This window comes from Esox lucius, chromosome 1, assembly GCF_011004845.1.
Source record: "Esox lucius isolate fEsoLuc1 chromosome 1, fEsoLuc1.pri, whole genome shotgun sequence".
In the NCBI taxonomy this organism is placed as follows: Eukaryota; Metazoa; Chordata; class Actinopteri; order Esociformes; family Esocidae; genus Esox; species Esox lucius.
In genome coordinates, this window is record NC_047569.1 from 41,409,650 (window position 1) to 41,430,191 (window position 20,542).

Sequence of the window (20,542 nt, forward strand, 5' to 3'; positions counted from 1 at the left end):
CACCCCCAAAACATCAGTGAGCCACCACCATGCACAGTGGGGATGGTATTCTGTTCACTATAAGCCTTGTTGACCCCTCTCCAAACATTGCGCTTATGCTTGTGACCATAAAGCTCTATTTTGGTCTCGTCAATCCAAATTACAGAAGCTGTGAGGCGTGTCAAGGTGTTGTTGGGCATACTGTAACTGGGCTTTTCCAGAGCAGCCTGTATTTCTTCTGAAGCTACCTGTGGGTCTTTGTATTCTGGCAGTTTTGGCTGAAATCTTTCTTGATCTACCTGACCTTGGCTTGGTATCAAGAGATCCCAGAATTCTACACTTCTCAATAAGTGATTGAACAGTACTGACTGGCATCTGCAAGACTTTGGATATCTTTTTATATCCTTTTCCATCTTTATAAAGTTCCATTACCTTTTTACGCAGGTCTTTTGACAGTTATTTTCTGCTCCCCATGGCTCAGTATCTTGCCTGCTCAGTGCATCTATGTGAGAGCTAACAAACTCATTGACTATTTATACACAGACACTAATTGCAATTTAAAAAGCCACAGGTGTGGGAAATTCACCTTTAATTGCCATTTTCACCTGTGTGTGTCACCTTGCGTGCCTGTAACAAGGCCAAACAAGGGTCTGGTAACTTTTGGTAATGCACAACTGTACCAGACTCCATGTACACACCAGACTCCCTATCTATGGTTTCTACTAACCTATCACAAAAAATTTTACAAATAAATACCTCCCAGAGAATAAAAAATAAAATAAAAATGTGTTCAGTTAACTGTTTAAATAAGAGTTAATCATTATTAAAGGAACAATGTGCACTCTAAGGCCCTCTGAAACAAGCTTTAGTGACATAACAGATGACTGCTTTCTAGTAACAGGTGACTTCCAGACCTTGTCAGGCCAGTGGAGTGAGTCGGAACAGATGCACAATTAGGGCTTAAACTCACCCAACAAAACTGACAGCCACACCTCACACCATTGCATCATATGTGCAGTTTGCTTGTGGCAGAGTGTCAGGTCCTGGCTATGGCCCTAACCATCTCTGCGCTGGGTGAGGGGGGAGGTCATAGTCGGGACTTGGCAGAGGAGAGGCCTCTAGCCATCTCTTCAGTAGCTTTTTGTGCTCCCCAATTAGAGGCAGCTTTACATTGTTGCCTCTAATTGGGGATCCTATTTAGTTCAGCCATTTGCCTTACTCGGTGTAGATTATTGTTTGTGTTTTGTGAAATGTGTTTTGTCACTGTTGCTGGTTTGTTTTTTGGGCCGTATTAAAAAGTATGGATTTGAACCACCACTCTGCGCCTGCCTCCTGCCTCCTGCCTCTTGCCTCCCGAACCGCGACACAGAGCTTTGCCTGGGGATGTTGAGAGGACGTTCTACAACTTTAAACAGACCTTTTCTTCACCACTTTCCAGCAAATAAAAATAGTTGTTAGATCATTCCCGGAACATCAGGAAGTAGTGTGATGTTCTAAATAAATAGGGATACAAGGTGATTTTTTTAGTTTTACTATTATCAAGATTATATTACACACTGACACAATCTGTGCAATAAATTATATACTCGGTACAATTTACTGAAATTTAAAATAAATACATTTGAATACAAAAATATCTATATTAATTAAAGGGAAAAAAACTGAAGCCTGACTATATGACAGAATATACAATGCATCAAAAAGTCATCATAACGTTAATTTGATAAAGGACTTGGAAGCCTTTATCCAGTGGAGAAGGTCAAGGGTGGTGTGGAGCCGTGGGGAGGGCTTGTATAAAGTGCTCTCTTAGCAGGTACAGTAATAACGCAGAGACGGTCCCATTCAGGTGGCCATATTGAAACGTTGTGTCAGAATCTTCTCTGTGTTCTGGAACGGTTGTAAGCGGAGACGTTGGGGGGCCTTCGGGGGCCAGCAGCTGACACTCCCCCGGCCTGGGAATGAAAGGACATGATCATTTGCAACCACTCCAGTCAATCATCACTCAAATGTTACAACAATCAGTTTTTTTCCAGTCCACTGAGAAACTCACAAAGGGTGAGCTGCCTTGTAGGACGGCTTTACCAGCGGCGTTGCCTCCAGTATACTCTTGCACATCTGCAATGCATCAGATTGTTATGTCAGTGAGTTTAGTAGCCTCGGACAGGGGTCTCCGGCCAGTGGCAGTGAGGTCAAACCTCTGGTCACTGCAGGGTTTTTGTCTTACACTGCAGCTGATGGTTGAGTCGATCCAAGGAGAGCAGAACCTTTTGTTCCTCCAGGGATATGGTGGTCAGGCCCTGGTTCTGGCCCTGTTGTGGGCACCACTGCCCCTGGGCATGGCTACGTTGCTGTGGAAGACCAAGGGGAGGCCTTGGTGTCTGGATGGTCTCTACGGCAACCGCCATCTCACTGTCTGCCTCTGCAGCATATTCTGAATCTGTACACAGTTGACACAGTCAGTACAGATGTTACATTCGACACAGTACCAGTGTCATTCGACACAATCAGAACCGACATCACAGTCGATGCAGTCAGTACCAGTGTCACAGTCAGTTACAAAACTGTTATAACAGTAAAAAATTTAATACAAATGTCAAAACAGTCAACACAGTTAGCAAATACACAACACTGTGAACCTGTGAGGACAGTCTGCAACACATAACTACTGCAGACATAGAGTAAAAACAATCAGAATTACTTAATAAAAAACACCCATAGAGTATCCTTATATACCTTCACCTTGATATGTCAGGTCATTTTTGGTCTGCAAAGCTGTCATCAGCCCTAAAGCCTGTCAGAAACAAAACATACAGAATATTATAGTACTCTACACAACATAATACAACCCTGTTTCCAAAAGTAATTGGGACGCTGTGTCTAATGCAAATAAAAACCGAATGCAATGATGTACAAACCATTGATTCCTTTATTTAATTGAAAATAGTAGAAAGACAACATATCAAATGTATTGAAAAATACATGCCCATTTTGAATTTGATGCCAGTAACACATTTGAGAAAAGTTGGGACAGGGGCATGTTTACCACAGTGTTGCATCACCTCTTCTTTTAACAACATTCTGTAAGCGTTTGGGAACTGAGGAGACCAACTGCTGTAGTTTTGAAAGTGAAATGTTTTCCCATTTTTGCTTGATGCACAGTGGGGAGAACAACAAAGGAGATTCCGTCACTTACAGTTGAAGTGTACCTATGAAAAAAATGACAGACCTTTACATGCTTTGTAAGTAAGAAAACCAGCAAAATCGGCAGTGTATTAAATATTGTTCTCCCCACTGTAGGATTTCAGATGCTCAACAGTTCAGGGTCTCCTTTGTTGTATATTTTGTTTCATATTGCGCCAAATGTTTTCAATGGGTGACAGATCTGGACTGCAGGCAGGCCAGTTTAGCACACAGACTCTTGTACTACAGAGCGACGCTGTTGTAATATGTGCAGAATGTGGTTTGGCATGGTCTTGCTGAAATAAGCAAGGCCTTCCCTGAAAAAGACGTCATTTGGATGGCAGCATATGTTGCTCCAAAACCTGTATATATATTTCCTGTATGTACCGGTGATATTAGAGGAAGACCTATTGAATTTACCTGTGATGTTAGAGGAAGACCTACTGTTTACCTGTGATGTTAGAGGAAGACCTACTGTTTACCTGTGATGTTAGAGGAAGACCTACTGTTTACCTGTGATGTTAGAGGAAGACCTACTGTTTACCTGTGATGTTAGAGGAAGACCTACTGTTTACCTGTGATGTTAGAGGAAGACCTACTGTTTACCTGTGATGTTAGAGGAAGACCTAATGTGTACCTGTGATGTTAGAGGAAGACCTACTGTTTACCTGTGATGTTAGAGGAAGACCTACTGTTTACCTGTAATGTTAGAGGAAGACCTACTGTTTACCTGTAATGTTAGAGGAAGACCTACTGTTTACCTGTGATGTTAGAGGAAGACCTATTGTGTACCTGTAATGTTAGAGGAAGACCTACTGTTTACCTGTGATGTTCAGAGGAAGACCCACTGTATGTACCTGTGATGCTAGAGGAATACCTACTGTATGTACCTGTGATGTTAGAGGAAGACCTACTGTTTACCTGTGATGTTTAGAGGAAGACCTCCTGTATGTACCTGTGATGTTAGAAGAAGACCTCCTGTATGTACCTGTGATGTTAGAAGAAGACCTCCTGTATGTTCCTGTGATGTTAGAAGAAGACCTCCTGTATGTACCTGTGATGTTAGAAGAAGACCTCCTGTATGTACCTGTGATGTTAGAAGAAGACCTCCTGTATGTTCCTGTGATGTTAGAAGAAGACCTCCTGTATGTACCTGTGATGTTAGAAGAAGACCTCCTGTATGTACCTGTGATGTTAGAAGAAGACCTCCTGTATGTACCTGTGATGTTAGAAGAAGACCTCCTGTATGTTCCTGTGATGTTAGAAGAAGACCTCCTGTATGTACCTGTGATGTTAGAAGAAGACCTCCTGTATGTACCTGTGACTGGGATGGAAGAGGAAGCCTTCTGTTCCCTGAACCAGGTGCTCCTCTCCTCCTAGGCCCACAGTTCTCCTGGGTTGGCTTCCTCACCAGGCCTCTGCCTGATTACAATAACAATACTATACAGTGTAGATTCATGCTAAATACAATAACAATATTCAATGTAGAATCACTGTGAATACAAAATGTTTGTTCTAATGCATTAATTCTCGATCTGTGTGCTAAAGCAGTGGTTCTCAGATGGTTTTATCGCAGCACTCCAGTGGGGCAACAGTTTCTCAGCAATTTAAAGTCTCATACTAAAAGAAAATGATATACATTTCTACAGTGACACTTTACAAGCTAGTCATTCACCAGACCTCCTAACGTACAGCAACTTACAGTAATTACATTTATCTTATGATACAGTAGCCAGGTGAGATAACCTCTCAACACAGTAATTGGAAGTATGCCCTATTCAACAGGGGAGCTGAAAACAAAAGTCAGCGCCAGAAAGAAAGTAAAACATTTCTTTAAATAATAAAATAAAAATACTGTAGAAAATACATATTAAAAACAGAATTTTCATTCAGACATCCCTGACCCTTTCAGAATCTCCCATGGGCAACAAATTGAGAGCAGCTGTTCTAAAGCCTGCATTTTAACTACAGGCCTAGTCATTCCAACTGTTCTAAAGCCTGCATTTTAACCACATGCCAAGTTATTCCGACTGTTCTAAAGCCTGCATTTTAACCACAGGCCTAGTCATTCTGACTATTCTAAAGCCTGCATTTTAACCACAGGCCTAGTCATTCTGACTATTCTAAAGCCTGCATTTTAACCACAGGCCTAGTCATTCTGACTGTTCTAAAGCCTGCATTTTAACCACAGCCCTAGTCATTCCGACTGTTCTAAAGCCTGCATTTTAACCACAGGCCTAGTCATTCCTACTCCAGCCAAATAGAAGATCGGGACTGATGACTGACATCACATAGAGGCACAACTGTGTCGTTGACGGGTTAAAACATTAATTATGTTAAAGAGATGTGCCGCTAGAAATAGATTTGCCTTTAGTGGAATAGCATGTGCTGCACCTTTAATAAACATCTTACTATAAGGTTTTAAGGATCCATGCCAAATCACCTATGTAATCCAATACCTTTTGGGGTCCTGGTCAGAAAGAGTGAAGTGTTAAAAGTAGATTGGGTGCCATTCAATTTCCAACCTCAGCTGGATCTGCTTTCGCCTTCTTACCATTGTATGAGGAGACGAAGAAGCCTTCTGTCCCGGTAACAGCTTTGACTCCACAGCTGTGCCTGTGTCCGCTGGTGGTGGTGTGGGATAGGTTGGCGTGGGCTTGAGGCAAGGCACACAAATTATCGTATGGGGAGTTTCTCTGGTCATCTAAGTCAATGACAAACACAAATCAAACAGGGTGACAAAAGAGAATGTCAGGGAAAGGTCTGGGCATGCCTTCCTCACATGTGACTAGCTTCTGACTGGTCAATATTCTGTTAGGAAAAACCAGAAGTTCCCCTTGAAACTGTGTCCCAATACAAAAACACAACGTGACCCAAAAAGAACAACATGTCTAGCATAATATAGCTCCATTTCACCGGCACAGTAATCTCATAAGTGGCAGAGAGAGGCTCTGGGAAGGCCAATGAAAACATGGCGTATTGATACAACTTAAGAAAAAGCTTTCCTAAGGAAAAAAAAAATATCCCAAAAGAATCTCAAACAAAGCTGCAAACTGGCAGCCGTACAAAGAGTGTACAGTCCTGTCAGAGAGTTTCTGTTCAACCAGACTGCCGCCCAGCACAAGGAGCAAGCAGAGTTCAGGGGCAAGCTGCAGATTTTTGGGGTACCTGGGTCCTTTTGAGAACCTACTGATTTTGTACAAAATGAGCACACAGAAATACAGGTAGGTGAGTTATCAGTCGTGAAGTTCATACAGCAGAAAAGTCAGTGCTCAGAAACTATGATGAAGCTTATTTAAATTTCCCTGCATTAGCTTGGTACTAGACTAAACCCCATGCATTAACTTGGTACTAGACTAAACCACATGCATTACCTTGGTAGGAGACCAAACCCCATGCATTACCTTGGTACTAGACTAAACCACATGCATTACCTTGGTAGGAGACCAAACCCCATGCATTACCTTGGTACTAGACTAAACCCCATGCATTAACTTGGTACTAGACTAAACCACATGCATTACCTTGGTAGGAGACCAAACCCCATGCATTACCTTGGTACTAGACTAAACCACATGCATTACCTTGGTAGGAGACCAAACCCCATGCATTACCTTGGTACTAGACTAAACCCCATGCATTACCTTGGTAGGAGACCAAACCCCATGCATTACCTTGGTACTAGACTAAACCCCATGTATTACCTTGGTAGGAGACCAAACCCCATGCATTACCTTGGTACTAGACTAAACCCTGTGCATTAGGAGAGGAAGAATGGACAGCCCAGCATATTACCCTCCTTGGTGGTCAAGGCTCTGCGGACTCCATGCCAGAGCTGAGAGATCTCCTCGTCTGTGGGGGTGTGGCCCAGGCAAAGGCCCTTGTCGTAGAGAATCCCCCGCCTGGCAGGCCCTCCCAGGGCATCCCGCTGGACTGACCCGGGGGTGGTTGTGGAAGGGCTGGAAATCGTGCAGGAAGAGGCATACGGTGGAGGCAACGGCATGAAGATGACGCCGCCACCTGCTTTGAGGACTTGTGCATGGGATAGGTGGAAGCCATCCAGCGTGTCCCTGTTACAAAAGGCCCGCTCAACCGAAACACCTGCCGGAGCACCACTGGAGTGCACTGTGATGAATGACACAGACGCGTTGGTCGGATCCAATACACCATGAGGACTCTTAGTGCTGTATGAAACTACAGCTGCAGCCTCTCCTGGCTGAGCGCGGTGCTCCTGGGGGTCTGCCCGGGGTGGGGGGCGAGGTGCCTTGACCTTGCCCTGGGTCACCATGACCACGTCCCTACTGGCCTCGCTGGCAGACTGGGTTCGGATGACTCTACCCTTTCTGGAGAGAGAGGGACCTGTCCCGGCCCTGGCAGACCCCACTCTCCTGGGGACCCTGGGGAACCCGGGCCTCCCGCCCCTCCCTCGCTGCCCCCTGACCTCCACTCGGGTCTCCCAGGCCTCCTGGCGTCTCTCCTGAACCCTGACATCTGCCCAGGCCTGCTTGGTGAAATGATATCCGGGGGTGGAGGTGTGAGCCCGGGCCAAGCCAAGACTCTGCTGTTGGTTATGTTGAGGAAATGAGGGCTTGTTTTTTAAATGATGATCAGGCTGGATCTCCTTCTCCTCCTCCTCCTCTTCAAGCTTGGCCTCGTCCAGCCAGCGTATCTTCTTTTTGACCTTACTGTTGTCCTCTGCATTCCTGACCTTCGTTCTGGTGAGTTCCACACTATCTCTGATGGAAATGGCAACTTGTTTGGTGAACATTAAATGCCCGGCCCTGTACAGACTGGACCTGGCCTCTCCTCCAGAGACTCTGCACTTGGGGGGCTTTTTAAGAATCCCTTTAATTAATTTAACTTCAGCACCATCAGAAGGGTCAGTGTTATTTCTGTAGGGGAGGGAGGGAGTTGGTATTGCTGTGTCCAATGCTTGACTTGGCATAACTTCCTGCTGCAGGCCTTTAGGGAAGTCAGATCTAATGTTGGAGCGACAGGTTGTCTGACCAAGAGTGTTTGTGTTTGAAGTACCCCTCCCTGCTTTGGACACAGAGGTCTTAGTGAGGTCTTCCCTGGTGAGGTCTTCCCTGGTATCTACATGGGGTTTTCTCCTGTGAGAAGGGTGCTGTGTGCTTTCTAAAGACACAATGGTGTCTTCTTTGACCTCAGCTCCACAGTTAGTGCAGACAGGACCAGGGCTGGAGATTGTTGTCTCACACAGAAGGTCTTTGTGGCTGCAGTTCTTCCCGGACAGAAAGACCCGAGTGGACGTCAGATGTGTGAAGTGTGACGTCAGATCTTGGTTTTTCACCCGCTGCCCCAAGCCTAGCTTTGCCTCTGGGGTCACGCAAGGGGTGAATTGTAGCCGCAAATTGTCTGGGTTGGAGGCCTTGGAGCCTGCTACAACCACTGAAACACTGTCTCTTGGGTCACTTTTCTGAGTGTGTGGATCAGCATGGCTTGGCTCTACTGAAGCTCTGCCAATAGCCCCAGGCAGGAGGCGGTGTTCAGCCACCCCGGAGAGAAGAGGAGGCTGGGTTACAGCATCAGTGTGCAATGACAGTTTGTTTGTGAAACTCTGCCCTCCGGTGGCGCCACAGTCGTGGTGCAGCCTTCTGCTAAGATCTCCGAACAACTCGCCTGTCTGTGTCTCCCGGGTGGGCTGGGGGCTAACGTCTGCCGGTCCCTGTGGGGGCGGGAGGTTATCGCTCAGGAAACGCCTCCCTGTTGGGTAAAGGGACTGGTCGGACCATGGACTCGGATGGTTCTGAGGGATCGGCTGATGCCCTGGCCTCTCATTATCCAGGTGGTCCAGCGAGAACTGACACAGGCTTTTATTGTTGTTTGTGTTGTCATGAGTGACGTCCTGGTTTTCTAAGCTGTCCAGACTGGACAGGCTCTCTGAGTCTGTGAGGTGGTTCTCACGCTGATCCTGAAACACATGATGAAACATGATGAAACACACACATGATGAAACATGATGAAACACATGATGAAACATGATGAAACACACACATGATGAAACATGATGAAACACATGATGAAAGATGATGAACCACATGATGAAACATGATGAAACACACACATGATGAAACATGATGAAACACACACATGATGAAACATGATGAAACACATGATGAAAGATGATGAACCACATGATGAAACATGATGAAACACACACATGATGAAACATGATGAAACACACACATGATGAAACATGATGAAACACATGATGAAACATGATGAAACACACACATGATGAAACATGATGAAACACATGATGAAAGATGATGAACCACATGAAGAAACAAACACATGATGAAACACATGATGAAACACATGATGAAACATGAAGAAACAAACACATGATGAAACACATGATGAAACAAACACATGATGAAACACATGATGAAAGAAAAACATGATGAAACACATGATGAAATATGACGAAACACATGATGAACCACATGATGAACCACATGATGAAACAAACACATGATGAAACATGATGAAACACGATGAAACACATGATGAACTACATGATGAACCACATGATGAACCATGATGAAACACACACATGATGAAACACATGATGAAACATGATGAAACACATGAAGAATCAAACACATGATGAAACATGATGAAACACATGATGAAACACGATGAACCACATGAAGAAACAAACACATGATGAAACACATGATGAAACAAACACATGATGAAACACATGATGAAAGAAAAACATGATGAAACATGATGAAACAAACATATGATGAAACATGATGAAACACATGATGAAACAAGCACATGATGAAACATGATGAAACACATGATGAACCACATGATGAACCATGATGAAACACACACATGATGAAACACATGATGAAACATGATGAAACACATGAAGAAACAAACACATGATGAAACACATGATGAAAGAAACACATGATGAAACACATGATGAAACACATGAAGAAACACACACATGATGAAACACATGAAGAAACACACGATGAAACACATGAAGAAACACACATGATGAAACATGATGAAACACATGAAGAAACAAACACATGATGAAACACATGATGAAAGAAACACATGATGAAAGAAACACATGATGAAAGAAACACATGATGAAACACATGATGAAACAAACACATGATGATATCTCTAATAATGTGCAAAGCTATCAGGTCTAGTGCTCCTGGATCCAAGCCAAACACAGGTAACATTCCTGTGTGTGAGGTAAGGGGATACTCTGTCCTCTAAAAGGGGCCTTTGTTCATGATGCTTCAGCACGTTCAGGCAAGCAGGTAGGAGGAACCCATGGCTGACATGACCCTTCAGGGCCTTTCCATTCTGGAACAGTTAGGCTAAATACACAGCTAAGGGAAATTCTCAGTGATATAGACTACATATGTAAAATACATACAGTGCCTATAGAAAGTGCCTATAGAAACTCCTCAAACCTTTTCACATTCTGCAGATTCAGTGCCTAAGTGTTCTATGTATTTACCCCCCAACTTATCTACAAGCCATACTTCACACTAGGGAGACATCTGGACTGGTCTCCGCCGTTCCTAACTGTGGACTGGTCTCTCCCTTTCCTACCTGTGGACTGGTCTCTCCCGCTCCTACCTGTGGACTGGTCTCCCCTGTTCCTACCTGTGGACTGGTCTCCCCTGTTCCTACCTGTGGACTGGTCTTTCCAGTTTCTACCTGTAGACTGGTCTTTCCAGTTTCTACCTGTGGACTGGTCTTTCCGGTTTCTACCTGTGGACTGGTCTTTCCAGTTTCTACCTGTGGACTGTCCTGTCTAGTTCCTACCTGTGGACTGGCCTGTCTAGTTCCTACCTGTGGACTGGTCTTTCCAGTTCCTACCTGTGGACTGGTCTGTCTGCCTCCTACCTGTGGACTGGTCTGTTTAGCCCCTACCTGTGGACTGGTCTGTCTGCCTCCTACCTGTGGACTGGTCTGTTTAGCCCCTACCTATGGACTGGTCTGTCTACCTCCTACCTGTGGACTGGTCTGTCTGACTCCTACCTGTGGACTGGTCTGTCTACATCTTAACTGTGGACTGGTGTGTTTAGCTCCTACGTGTGAACTGGTCTCCCTGTTCTTACCTCTGGACTGGTCTACCCTGTTCCTACCTGTGGACTGGTATCTCCTGTTCATACATGTGGACTGGTGTTTCCTGTTCCTACCTGTGGACTGGTACAGGTGTCCCTGTCTTCCAGGTGTGTGCCCTGCAGCTCATTGAGGAACAGTTGCTGGCTGTTCTTGAAGGTGCTGAGGGGCCTGTCCTGTCCCAGCTTAGTGAAGGCCTCCAGGACAGACATGGTCCTGTGATGAAGGGATGGGCTGGCTGTCAGAGGAGGTTTAGGGGAGGGAGTACAGCTCCTGTGATTACACCAGAAGTATGTATAAATAGAACAAAAAAAATGCAGATGTTGTCAATTCATTATTATAATGAGCAAACAAATTATAACTAAATATACAAACCTGATTCCAAGAAAGTTGGGACACTGTACAATTATGAATAAAAACAGAATGCAATGTGGTGGAAGTTTCAAATTTCAATATTTTATTCAGAATACAACATAGATGACATTTCAAATGTTTAAACTGAGAAAATGTATCACTTTAAGGGAAAAATAAGTTCTCATGGCATCAACACATCTCAAAAAAGTTGGGACAAGGCCATGTTTACCACTGTGTGGCATCCCCTCTTCTTTTTATAACAGACTGCAAACATCTGGGGACTGAGGAGACAAGTTGCTCAAGTTTATGAATAGGAATGTTGTCCCATTCTTCTTTGTCGCACCTTCCTCTTTATGATGAGCCAAATGTTTTCTATGGGTGAAAGATCTGGACTGCAGGCTGGCCATTTCAGTACCCGGATCCTTCTTCTATGTAGCCATGACATTGTAATTGATGCAGTATGTGGTCTGGCATTGTCATGTTGGTTAAATGCAAGGTCTTTCCTGAAAGAGACGACGTCTGGATGGGAGCATATGTTGTTCTAGAACTTGGATATAACTGTCAGCATTGATGGTGCCTTTCCAGATGTGTAGGCTGCCCATGCCACACGCACTCATGCAACCCCATACCATCAGAGATGCAGTGCCGTCTGAGGGCCCAAAGATCACGGGCATCCAGTATGGTTTTCCGGCCTTGACCCTTACACACAGAGATTGTTCCAGATTCTCTGAATATTTGGATATTATGCACTATAGATGATGATAACTTCAAACTCTTTGCAATTTTTCTCTGAGAAACTCCTTTCTGATATTGCTCCACTATTTTTCTCCACCATTTAACTTTTCCGGCCTCTTATTGCTACCTGTCCCAACTTTTTTGGAATGTGTAGCTCTCATGAAATCCAAAATGAGCCAATATTTGGCATGACATTACAAAATGTCTCACTTTCAACATTCGATATGTTATCTATATTCTATTGTGAATTAAATATAAATGTATGAGATTTGTAAATTATTCCATTCCTTTTTTACTCACAATTTTTACAGTGACCCAACTTTTTTAGATTCAGGTTTGTATAAACCGTTTATAAATGCTTTGTATATTATACACCCACATGATATATAATTTTTTTTATTCCACTCTATTTTTGACTACTTGTGGCTGATTGGCTAGAAAGAGTTCTAGAATACATATGAATTCATGACATATAGAATAGTTGGCTGTCTTCGGACAGATATTTGGGACAAGTAATCATGACAATCATGACATAAAAGGCTACAAAAATGCTATGTTTAGAAAGCGATAAATTCCAACATTATGAAGCGTTTATCTTGTTTAAATAACTGTAGAATAAATAACATAAGATAACATTTACTAGAATAAATTGTTTTCTTTAAATTCATGTTTTATTTGCTACAGATGACAGCAAAGGAAATCGACTACACCTTGTCCCATTGTGTCGTCCATTATAACCAAGGTCTTGTACAGAACATCAGTGTTTATCCCTTACTTAAGCATTTATTATCATGCTAACTCGACCATGCTCTCCCTGAGTGAGAGAGTTGCATGCATAGACAGACAATCTAACAATTACTTCAAGTGATTCATGGAATTAGACATATTGTAAATATATTCATTGTTATTCCCCCTTCAGTGTCAGAGTGGTTTTGGCCCATGCTTTAGGCAGATTTGTTCCAGGTTGTTCAGGTTGGTTGGATGATGCTTGTGGGCCACACCTTATAAGTACTGCCACAGATTGTCAGTGGGAGTGAGATCAGTACTTTGACGGGGTCACTGTAGAATACATACCTTTTTCATCTACATCAACTGCAATGTTTTTTTGGCAATGTGTCTGGGCTCATTGTCTTGCTGAAAAGTGACTGAAGCAGGTTCTCTTGCAGTACTTCACTGTTTCATGATCCCACAATTCTTCTTTTGAAAAGACCCCTAATGAAGAAAAGCATCCCCACAGCATGATGCCGCCCAGGCATGTCACCAGACTTTCAAAACACTCTGGGCTCAGACAGGGCAGTGGGACAATATTTTTTTTCCCAGTGCGAATGAAATGAAATGTTTCTGATGACCTGTGCTATCAGTGTCATGTACAAAAAACTATATATTTTATTTCTATATCAAATGTGTTCTTTTTGAAACATAACTGAAATGAAGCCCACGCTATGACAACGCACGATAGCAGTGTCAAGGGAATAATGAGTTAGGGATAAACACAGACGTTCTGTACATAACCTTAGAATAATGGGCGACGCAACGGGACAAGTCCATTTTTCCAAGGTAATGTACAGAACAAAGATGTCTGTCCTGCTTATACCATGGTATATGCAATCAACAACATAAGCAAACATTTACCAGTAGAAATTACTGTTTGCATTTATATTCACATGCTTTATTAATTAATTTAGGCTTTTTTGTGGTTATGTTGGTACAGACGCCACTCAGTATTTAAGCCTATTTGATATTTACTGAAATATAGAACGTGTCGAATGAACAACCGGTTTGCATCTGTAGCAATACAAATATTAAAATTAATACATTAATTTATTAAAACCTGTAAATATGAATAAAAACCCAATTTGTGCTAGTGAAACAGATTAGCGTCCCCATGTACCGTCTAGCCCTGCTGCCTGCTGTACATCTGGGATACTACGAGCTACTAACTGTGATTGTTTCCCTTTCCCAAATGAGTTCAGTGGCTTGGGGTGCGTTCAAAAAAATTCACTTTTGTTTGCAAACAACGGCAAACACATTTCCGTTAGCTTTGTATTCCCCACCAATGTGTTCACAAACATTATGGAAATGTGGTACTTATGTAATAAGCTAGTGAAAAAAAGGTTGGCCTGAAATGTAATTCCACCTTTAACAGAAAAAAGTTTGTGTATATTTGCTAAATTTGAAGATTTTGAACATTGAGTTCAATGTCGGGTACTGGGCCCCATAAGCAGCCGGCTCTTTCAAATTGGTACACGTGTGTGTAAAAAGGCATTGGTTTCGGGGGGCTTCGTCTGCAGCTCCAAGTTGCTTGTTTTGGGCTTGTTTCTCTTGTCTGGCAACACTGGTTTCAACAACATAGTGCCCGTTGAGATTCATGGGGGCGGTGGGTGTTCTTGCATTTCATGAAGCACTTGTCTGCTTGTCTTGCAAATGTTGATTCCATTGCTGTGTTTATGTTAGCTCACAGAACACTCGGGGCTGACCAAAAAACATCCGGGGCTAGAGCCTCGAAAGCCCCGGTCCCAGATGTTGCCGCAACCATACTTCACTGTTGGAATGGTTTGTCTTGAGGCATGGGCAGTATCAAGATTGCACCACCCATACTACTGACAGAGAGTTTGTAAATTTTTTTAAGGCAAGTTATTAAGGCAGAGTTCTTACCTGCTAATGGTTGAGTTGCTGGACAGGATGACAGACTGTCTAGCGAAGGAACTTAAGGTCACATTTTCTTTTATATTATTAAGTGCCTCCTCAATGTCTGGGCTGTTTCTGAAAGCTGCAACAGAACCAAGATACAATTCTGTTATTAAAGTAATTATTAAAGAGCAAGTGTTTTTGTACATTATATGTGCATTATAGTTGGGTCCAACAATAGTAGATACTAGGAATAGTGTAACAAATGTACTGACTTTGTCTGTGTCTCTGCGAGAGGGGCAGGTGTGCCCTCTGGAAACGCTCTGTGGCATCCTGGACTCTCTGTTTACGCTGCTGAAGGATGTTTTCTCTCAGCATCTGTTCCTGGACATCCCACTGCTTCCTCCTCTCCTCCAGAACCCTGCGGAGGAAATGCATTACAAACTGGCCCAAGGTCTGCTTTACTAACTCCTCTGTCATGATCACTGTGACATAGAGAATATATACATCCCACATCATTCCAGCCAACATTCATAATGTTACGGTGATAGAGAAAATCACCTGATCTAGTTAGTGAGTGCTCTAGCCAACTATTTTCATATTTTTACAGCTTAAGCCCCATTCCTCAAGGAGAACACAAATAAAACTACCTTTATTGGATGTTTTACATTTAATTTAAGGAATCCCTCTTCACTGCTTGGTTTACATTTAATGATGGGTTTTGATTTATTTAAATGAACCCCTCTAATGGTTAATTTAAATGTGTAAATAAATCCCTGCTTTACTTGCTATTTAACATTTATTTTACAGCCCTCCTTTGCTGGTTGCTCTACATTTAATTAGGAGGATGAGAACATATTAACTGTTTGTAAACAACTACTCCTCAATGTGGGTTTGAAAAGTTATTTAACACATATCATCAGTTGTGTAAACTATCCTTCTGGAAATCATATGAAGTGGGCAGGCTGCTTTTCAATCATTTACACTCACAAGTTGTCCTCAGAAAACATACATGTTTGTTTATCCTACTCTGCTTATGGAGCAGTCCAGATAGATTTAGAGTGAGCCAATGGTCGTGTTAATGCAGAATTCAGTGTTTCCCTTGCAGAAAGACAAAACGCAGAAATACTTTTGTTTTGCATTCTAAAAAACACACACTGCCATTATATAAAACATCTCATCCATCATCCAAGCCACACAGTCTCTGTCAGTCTGTGGTAGTGCTGCGTGTGTGTGTGTGTGTTTGTGTGTGTGTTTGTAACTCTGGTGAAAACTTTATAATTATCAACGTCTCTGACCTGACTGCTGCTAGATCATTAGGACAAGGGTTAGGTTTAGGACAAGGGTTAGGGTTAGGACAAGGGTTAGGGTTAGGACAAGGGTTAGGGTTAGGACAAGGGTTAGGGTTAGGACAAGAGTTAGGGTTAGGAGATCTATTTCAAGACAGGACAAAATCCTGTTGACAACTACAGTGTAGTGTTGAATAACTGGATCTGACCTCCACCAGATTGCTCTACAGTTTCAGTGTGTGTATCCCAAATGGTGGCCTATTCCCTAGATAGAGCACTCTCAACCCATTGGCCCTGTTCACAGGCAGTGAACTACATAGGGTTCAGTGTGTCTTTGGAGCTGAACAGTGCCACAGGCAGGGCAGAAACATAAGCCGTTCTTGGATCCTCACATGAGGTCTGCAGGTTAAAAACAGCAGGCCACTGATGTCCTGCTCCAAGCCAAGTAACTAGGGGTTGCCTAGTTGCCTCGTTAACTTGTCTTTTCGTTTAGGCTACACTTTGAGAATGTCGTTTTCCATGTTAGCCTGGTCCCAGGTGCGCTTATGCAGTCATGCCACGGGACACTGACTGTAGTAGTTAGCAAGACTGCACAAATAGAGCCCGGACAAGGTTATGCTTTAAAACATTTAGAAAACATACTTCCTTCGTCGGTTGGTCTCCAGGGAGAATAGGCGAGCTTGGGTCCTGCAGGTCTTCTGTTCCTGCACCAGCAGCTGTCGTTCATCTTCAAACGCCCCGCCCACTCTTATCTGGTCTTTCCTGAAATCATCAGGTCTAGTCAAGGGGAACTTGCTGATTGTATCACTACCACTATATTTGATTAAATATGTAACCACTTTGTTCCATAAACTTCAGTTCCATAAAAAAATAACCAAAAAAAAAACACCCACCCATTAACAATGCTGCCTATTGGACTAGTTACACAATTAAAACGTAACTTACTGAACATTTAATGCTGTAATTAGAAAGTTTACAGTCACATTACCATGTGAAATTATTATAATACAATTAGCTCGGCCTCTTCAGGATACTAGTAGAAAAATAAAAACGTAATCAATCTGCCAGTCTGTCCAAACATAAATCTTAGTCTACAGCAGTTAAATTGTCTGGCATTTTTGCTATTAGTAATAGAGGAACTACCAACTAACTACAAATCAACGTTAGATATGCCAATGTTGTGCAAGGATACGAGTAGAATATATTGTCCTTCAGAGCTTGCATTCTAGGAAGCTGCCGACCGAGCAGTAATACAACCAACAGTCTTCATTCGCAAAAGTTCAGGATTTGACTTAAAATTACAGAAATACTAACCGTTATCTTACGAATTGATTAAAAATCCTGGCCGACAGAAAGCAAAATGCCGAATTCTACCTACGTCGCATCGCCGGCCTGTCACTCAAACAAACATTGACCATACAGTAAATTAACTAGCTAGCCAGCGTAGCTACCTAGCTCGGTGACCTGCTCCAGTTATAACATGATCCAACGGTCGCCACTGACTCATTTTCCCGTTATTTTCTACTTCGGCTCATGCAATGTCAAATCCAACTGGCACCCTTCCCTTCAGTTATTCCCCCATCATGAAAAAAACACACACTGGCAAGCTCCGTTAAGCAAGTGAATAAACACGATTGCTAATGCATTGCCATAGCGGACGGAGTGCAACAGTCAACGCCATGTTGGCAACAGAGGACGCGCTTCCCTGACAACCGACTGTCGAAGGTGGGGTTCCAAATCTTCTGCGCGCGTCCGAATGTCCAGCAGATGGCGCGGCCTCTCTTTTACAGTCAGTGTTAATGCTTCCAAAGTTAGTGAGTTGTATCATAGCAAAAACCGTGTTTCGACCACTGATGTAGTTCATAAAACGAAGTAGTCTTTCAAAACACACGAGGCAATACAAATTCTTATCAAAATTTTGGGTAGTACCTAACAGTCAGCCTGTTGAAAAGGAAACATCTGAAAATATCGCCTGAACCGTATTTAGCAGCACCAATGTTCATATACACACACTTGATGCAATTGCTGAATGATATGACTCTTATATTTCATAGCAGCTGGAAATAACATTTCAAATAAAAAACCTACTTACTGTGGGTTTGTACAGATCCATTTGATGTGTGTGTTTATTTGTTTTGAATATAATTTGTATTTGTTTAGTTTTATTTTCTTTTTTCATTATTCATGCGTTTATGTGTGTCATCTTGTACCTTTGCAACTGAGGTCAGCTTTATTGTGTGCAGTCACAAGACTAAGTTTGAGTTTGTTAAACTGATTCAACTGTGTGACGTGCTTCAGCAGTACATGTGCACCAGAGACAGATTTTGGTGCAGTATGCTAATATGTTATTTGTTTGTCTTCTATTGATCTAGTAGTTTCTTGTAACTGTCAGTTCCTTAAATCGACAGTTAGGAATTTTTGTCCACTCTTCTTTACAGTACTGCTAAAACTGTCATGTTTAGGGGCTTTCTTGCATGCATGGCCTACTTTAATTCCCCTATATGTAGATTACCAGTGGACTGGACTTTTCTCCTTTTGATGATGATCAGTCGGACATGGGAACGATATACTTCATATTGCCTGGAAATTGCTTTGTGACCCCTCCACACTCATGGGCATCAATTACACTACCGTTCAAAAGTTTGGGGTAACTTAGAAATGTCCTTGTTTTTTAAAGAAAAGGTAATTTTTTGTCCATTAAAATAACATCAAATTGATCAGAAATAGTGTAGACATTGTTAATGTGACATTCCTCATGAGACATTAGCTTAATAATTTCAAACATATAACATACACATTTTGCCTAAATGATAGTTTACTCTGGCTGCTTTAATAATATTTGGATCTTGGGCAAAATCTGATCTGATTGGTTTACTTTTTCTTTGAAAGAACTGAAATATGAAAATCTGCAGAAGTAGTTGAGCTTAATATATTTTACTGATTTAATTTGTTATCCTTAACACTTTGGTGAGTGTCCATTAGATTGGATAGTTATACTGATTTAACTGAAATATTGTATATTGTTTCATCTCCTACAAACATTAAAACATCCTCAGTGTTAAAAGTTTATCTGTTTGTTTTTACATTTCTACAAGTTACCCTTAAGAAAATAAGCAAGACTGTTTGGAAAGGGGAAATGCATTATTAAATGATATCCGAAATGGTGTTCAGGTTATTAAATAAGGTTAAATATATACATTTTATTTCTGTTTCTTTTCCCCTTGACTGTGGAACAAGTTAAGTAAACATTAAATCAACTCACCCCACTCTCTTCCCTACATGACCATTGTGGTTATCGATATTCCTACAGGTGTATAGGTGGATGTGCGTTGGGCTCTTCCGGCTCAAAGCACAGGCCAGGGTACAGTGGGGCAAAAAAGTATTTAGTCAGCCACCAATTGTGCAAGTTCTTAAAAAGATGAGAGAGGCCTGTAATTTTCATCATAGGTACACTTCAACTATGAGAGACAAAATTAGAAAAAAAAATCCAGAAAATCACATTGTAGGATTTTTTATGAATTTATTGGTAAATTATGGTGGAAAATAAGTATTTGGTCACCTACAAACAAGCAAGACTTCTGGCTCTTACAGACCTGTAACTTCTTCTTTAAGAGGCTCCTCTGTCCTCCACTCGTTGCCTGTATTAATGGCACCTGTTTGAACTTGTTATCAGTATAAAAGACACCTGTCCACAACCTCAAACAGTCACACTCCAAACTCCACTATGGCCAAGACCAAAGAGCTGTCAAAGGACACCAGAAACAAAATTGTAGATCTGCACCAGGCTGGGAAGACTGAATCTGCAATAGGTAAGCAGCTTGGTGTGAAGAAATCAACTGTGGGAGCAATTATAAGAAAATGGAAGACATACAAGACCACTGATAAACTCCCTCGATCCGGGGCTCCATGCAAGATCTCACCCTGTGGGGTCAAAATGATCACAAGAACGGTGAGCAAAAATCCCAGAACCACACGGGGGGACCTACTGAATGACCTGCAGAGAGCTGGGACCAAAGTAACAAAGGCTACCATCAGTAACACACTACTGCCGCCAAGGACACAAATCCTTCAGTGCCAGACGTGTCCCCCTGCTTAAGCCAGAATATGTTCAGGCCCGTCTGAGGTTTGCCAGAGAGCATGTGGATGGTCCAGAAGAGGATTGGGAGAATGTCTTATGGTCAGATGAAACCAAAATAGTACTTTTTGGTAAAAACTCAACTCGTCGTGTTTGGAGGAGAAAGAATGCT

General features: G+C 42.4%; 1 protein-coding gene across 6 annotated transcripts; it reads right to left on the reverse strand.

Annotated features, from left to right (window-relative positions):
• Nucleotides 1-1,494: 1,494 nt before the first annotated feature.
• On the reverse strand, nucleotides 1,495-18,018 carry cep126 (centrosomal protein 126). Of its 6 annotated transcripts, none has more exons than XM_020042111.3 (12): nucleotides 17,488-18,018; nucleotides 16,938-17,052; nucleotides 15,282-15,427; nucleotides 15,034-15,148; nucleotides 11,367-11,562; nucleotides 6,955-9,091; nucleotides 5,714-5,863; nucleotides 4,478-4,581; nucleotides 2,713-2,770; nucleotides 2,204-2,416; nucleotides 2,030-2,094; nucleotides 1,495-1,931 (listed from the first exon to the last, which is right to left on the reverse strand). In XM_020042111.3, the coding sequence occupies exons 3-12, from the start codon at nucleotides 15,382-15,384 to the stop codon at nucleotides 1,848-1,850; spliced, it is 3,225 nt and encodes a 1,074-aa protein (XP_019897670.2). In that variant the 5' UTR covers nucleotides 15,385-15,427; nucleotides 16,938-17,052; nucleotides 17,488-18,018; the 3' UTR covers nucleotides 1,495-1,847. The 6 variants fall into 6 exon arrangements, with proteins under 6 accessions (XP_019897670.2, XP_034150464.1, XP_010863606.2 ...); XM_034294573.1 differs by having other exon boundaries at nucleotides 11,367-11,505; nucleotides 16,938-17,057; XM_010865304.4 differs by having other exon boundaries at nucleotides 2,719-2,770; nucleotides 16,938-17,057.
• Nucleotides 18,019-20,542: the final 2,524 nt, after the last annotated feature.

Excerpts from the sequence above, each read along its gene's own strand:
- cep126 (XM_010865303.4), bottom strand. The coding sequence starts at position 17,519 with ATGCAAGCTCTGAAGGACAATATATTCTACTC. Across the intron at positions 15,149-15,281 it reads CTCGCAGAGACACAGACAAA|CTTTCAGAAACAGCCCAGAC; the intron begins GTCAGTACATTT and ends GTTCTGTTGCAG. Across the intron at positions 2,417-2,712 it reads CCTGACATATCAAGGTGAAG|ATTCAGAATATGCTGCAGAG; the intron begins GTATATAAGGAT and ends AACTGTGTACAG.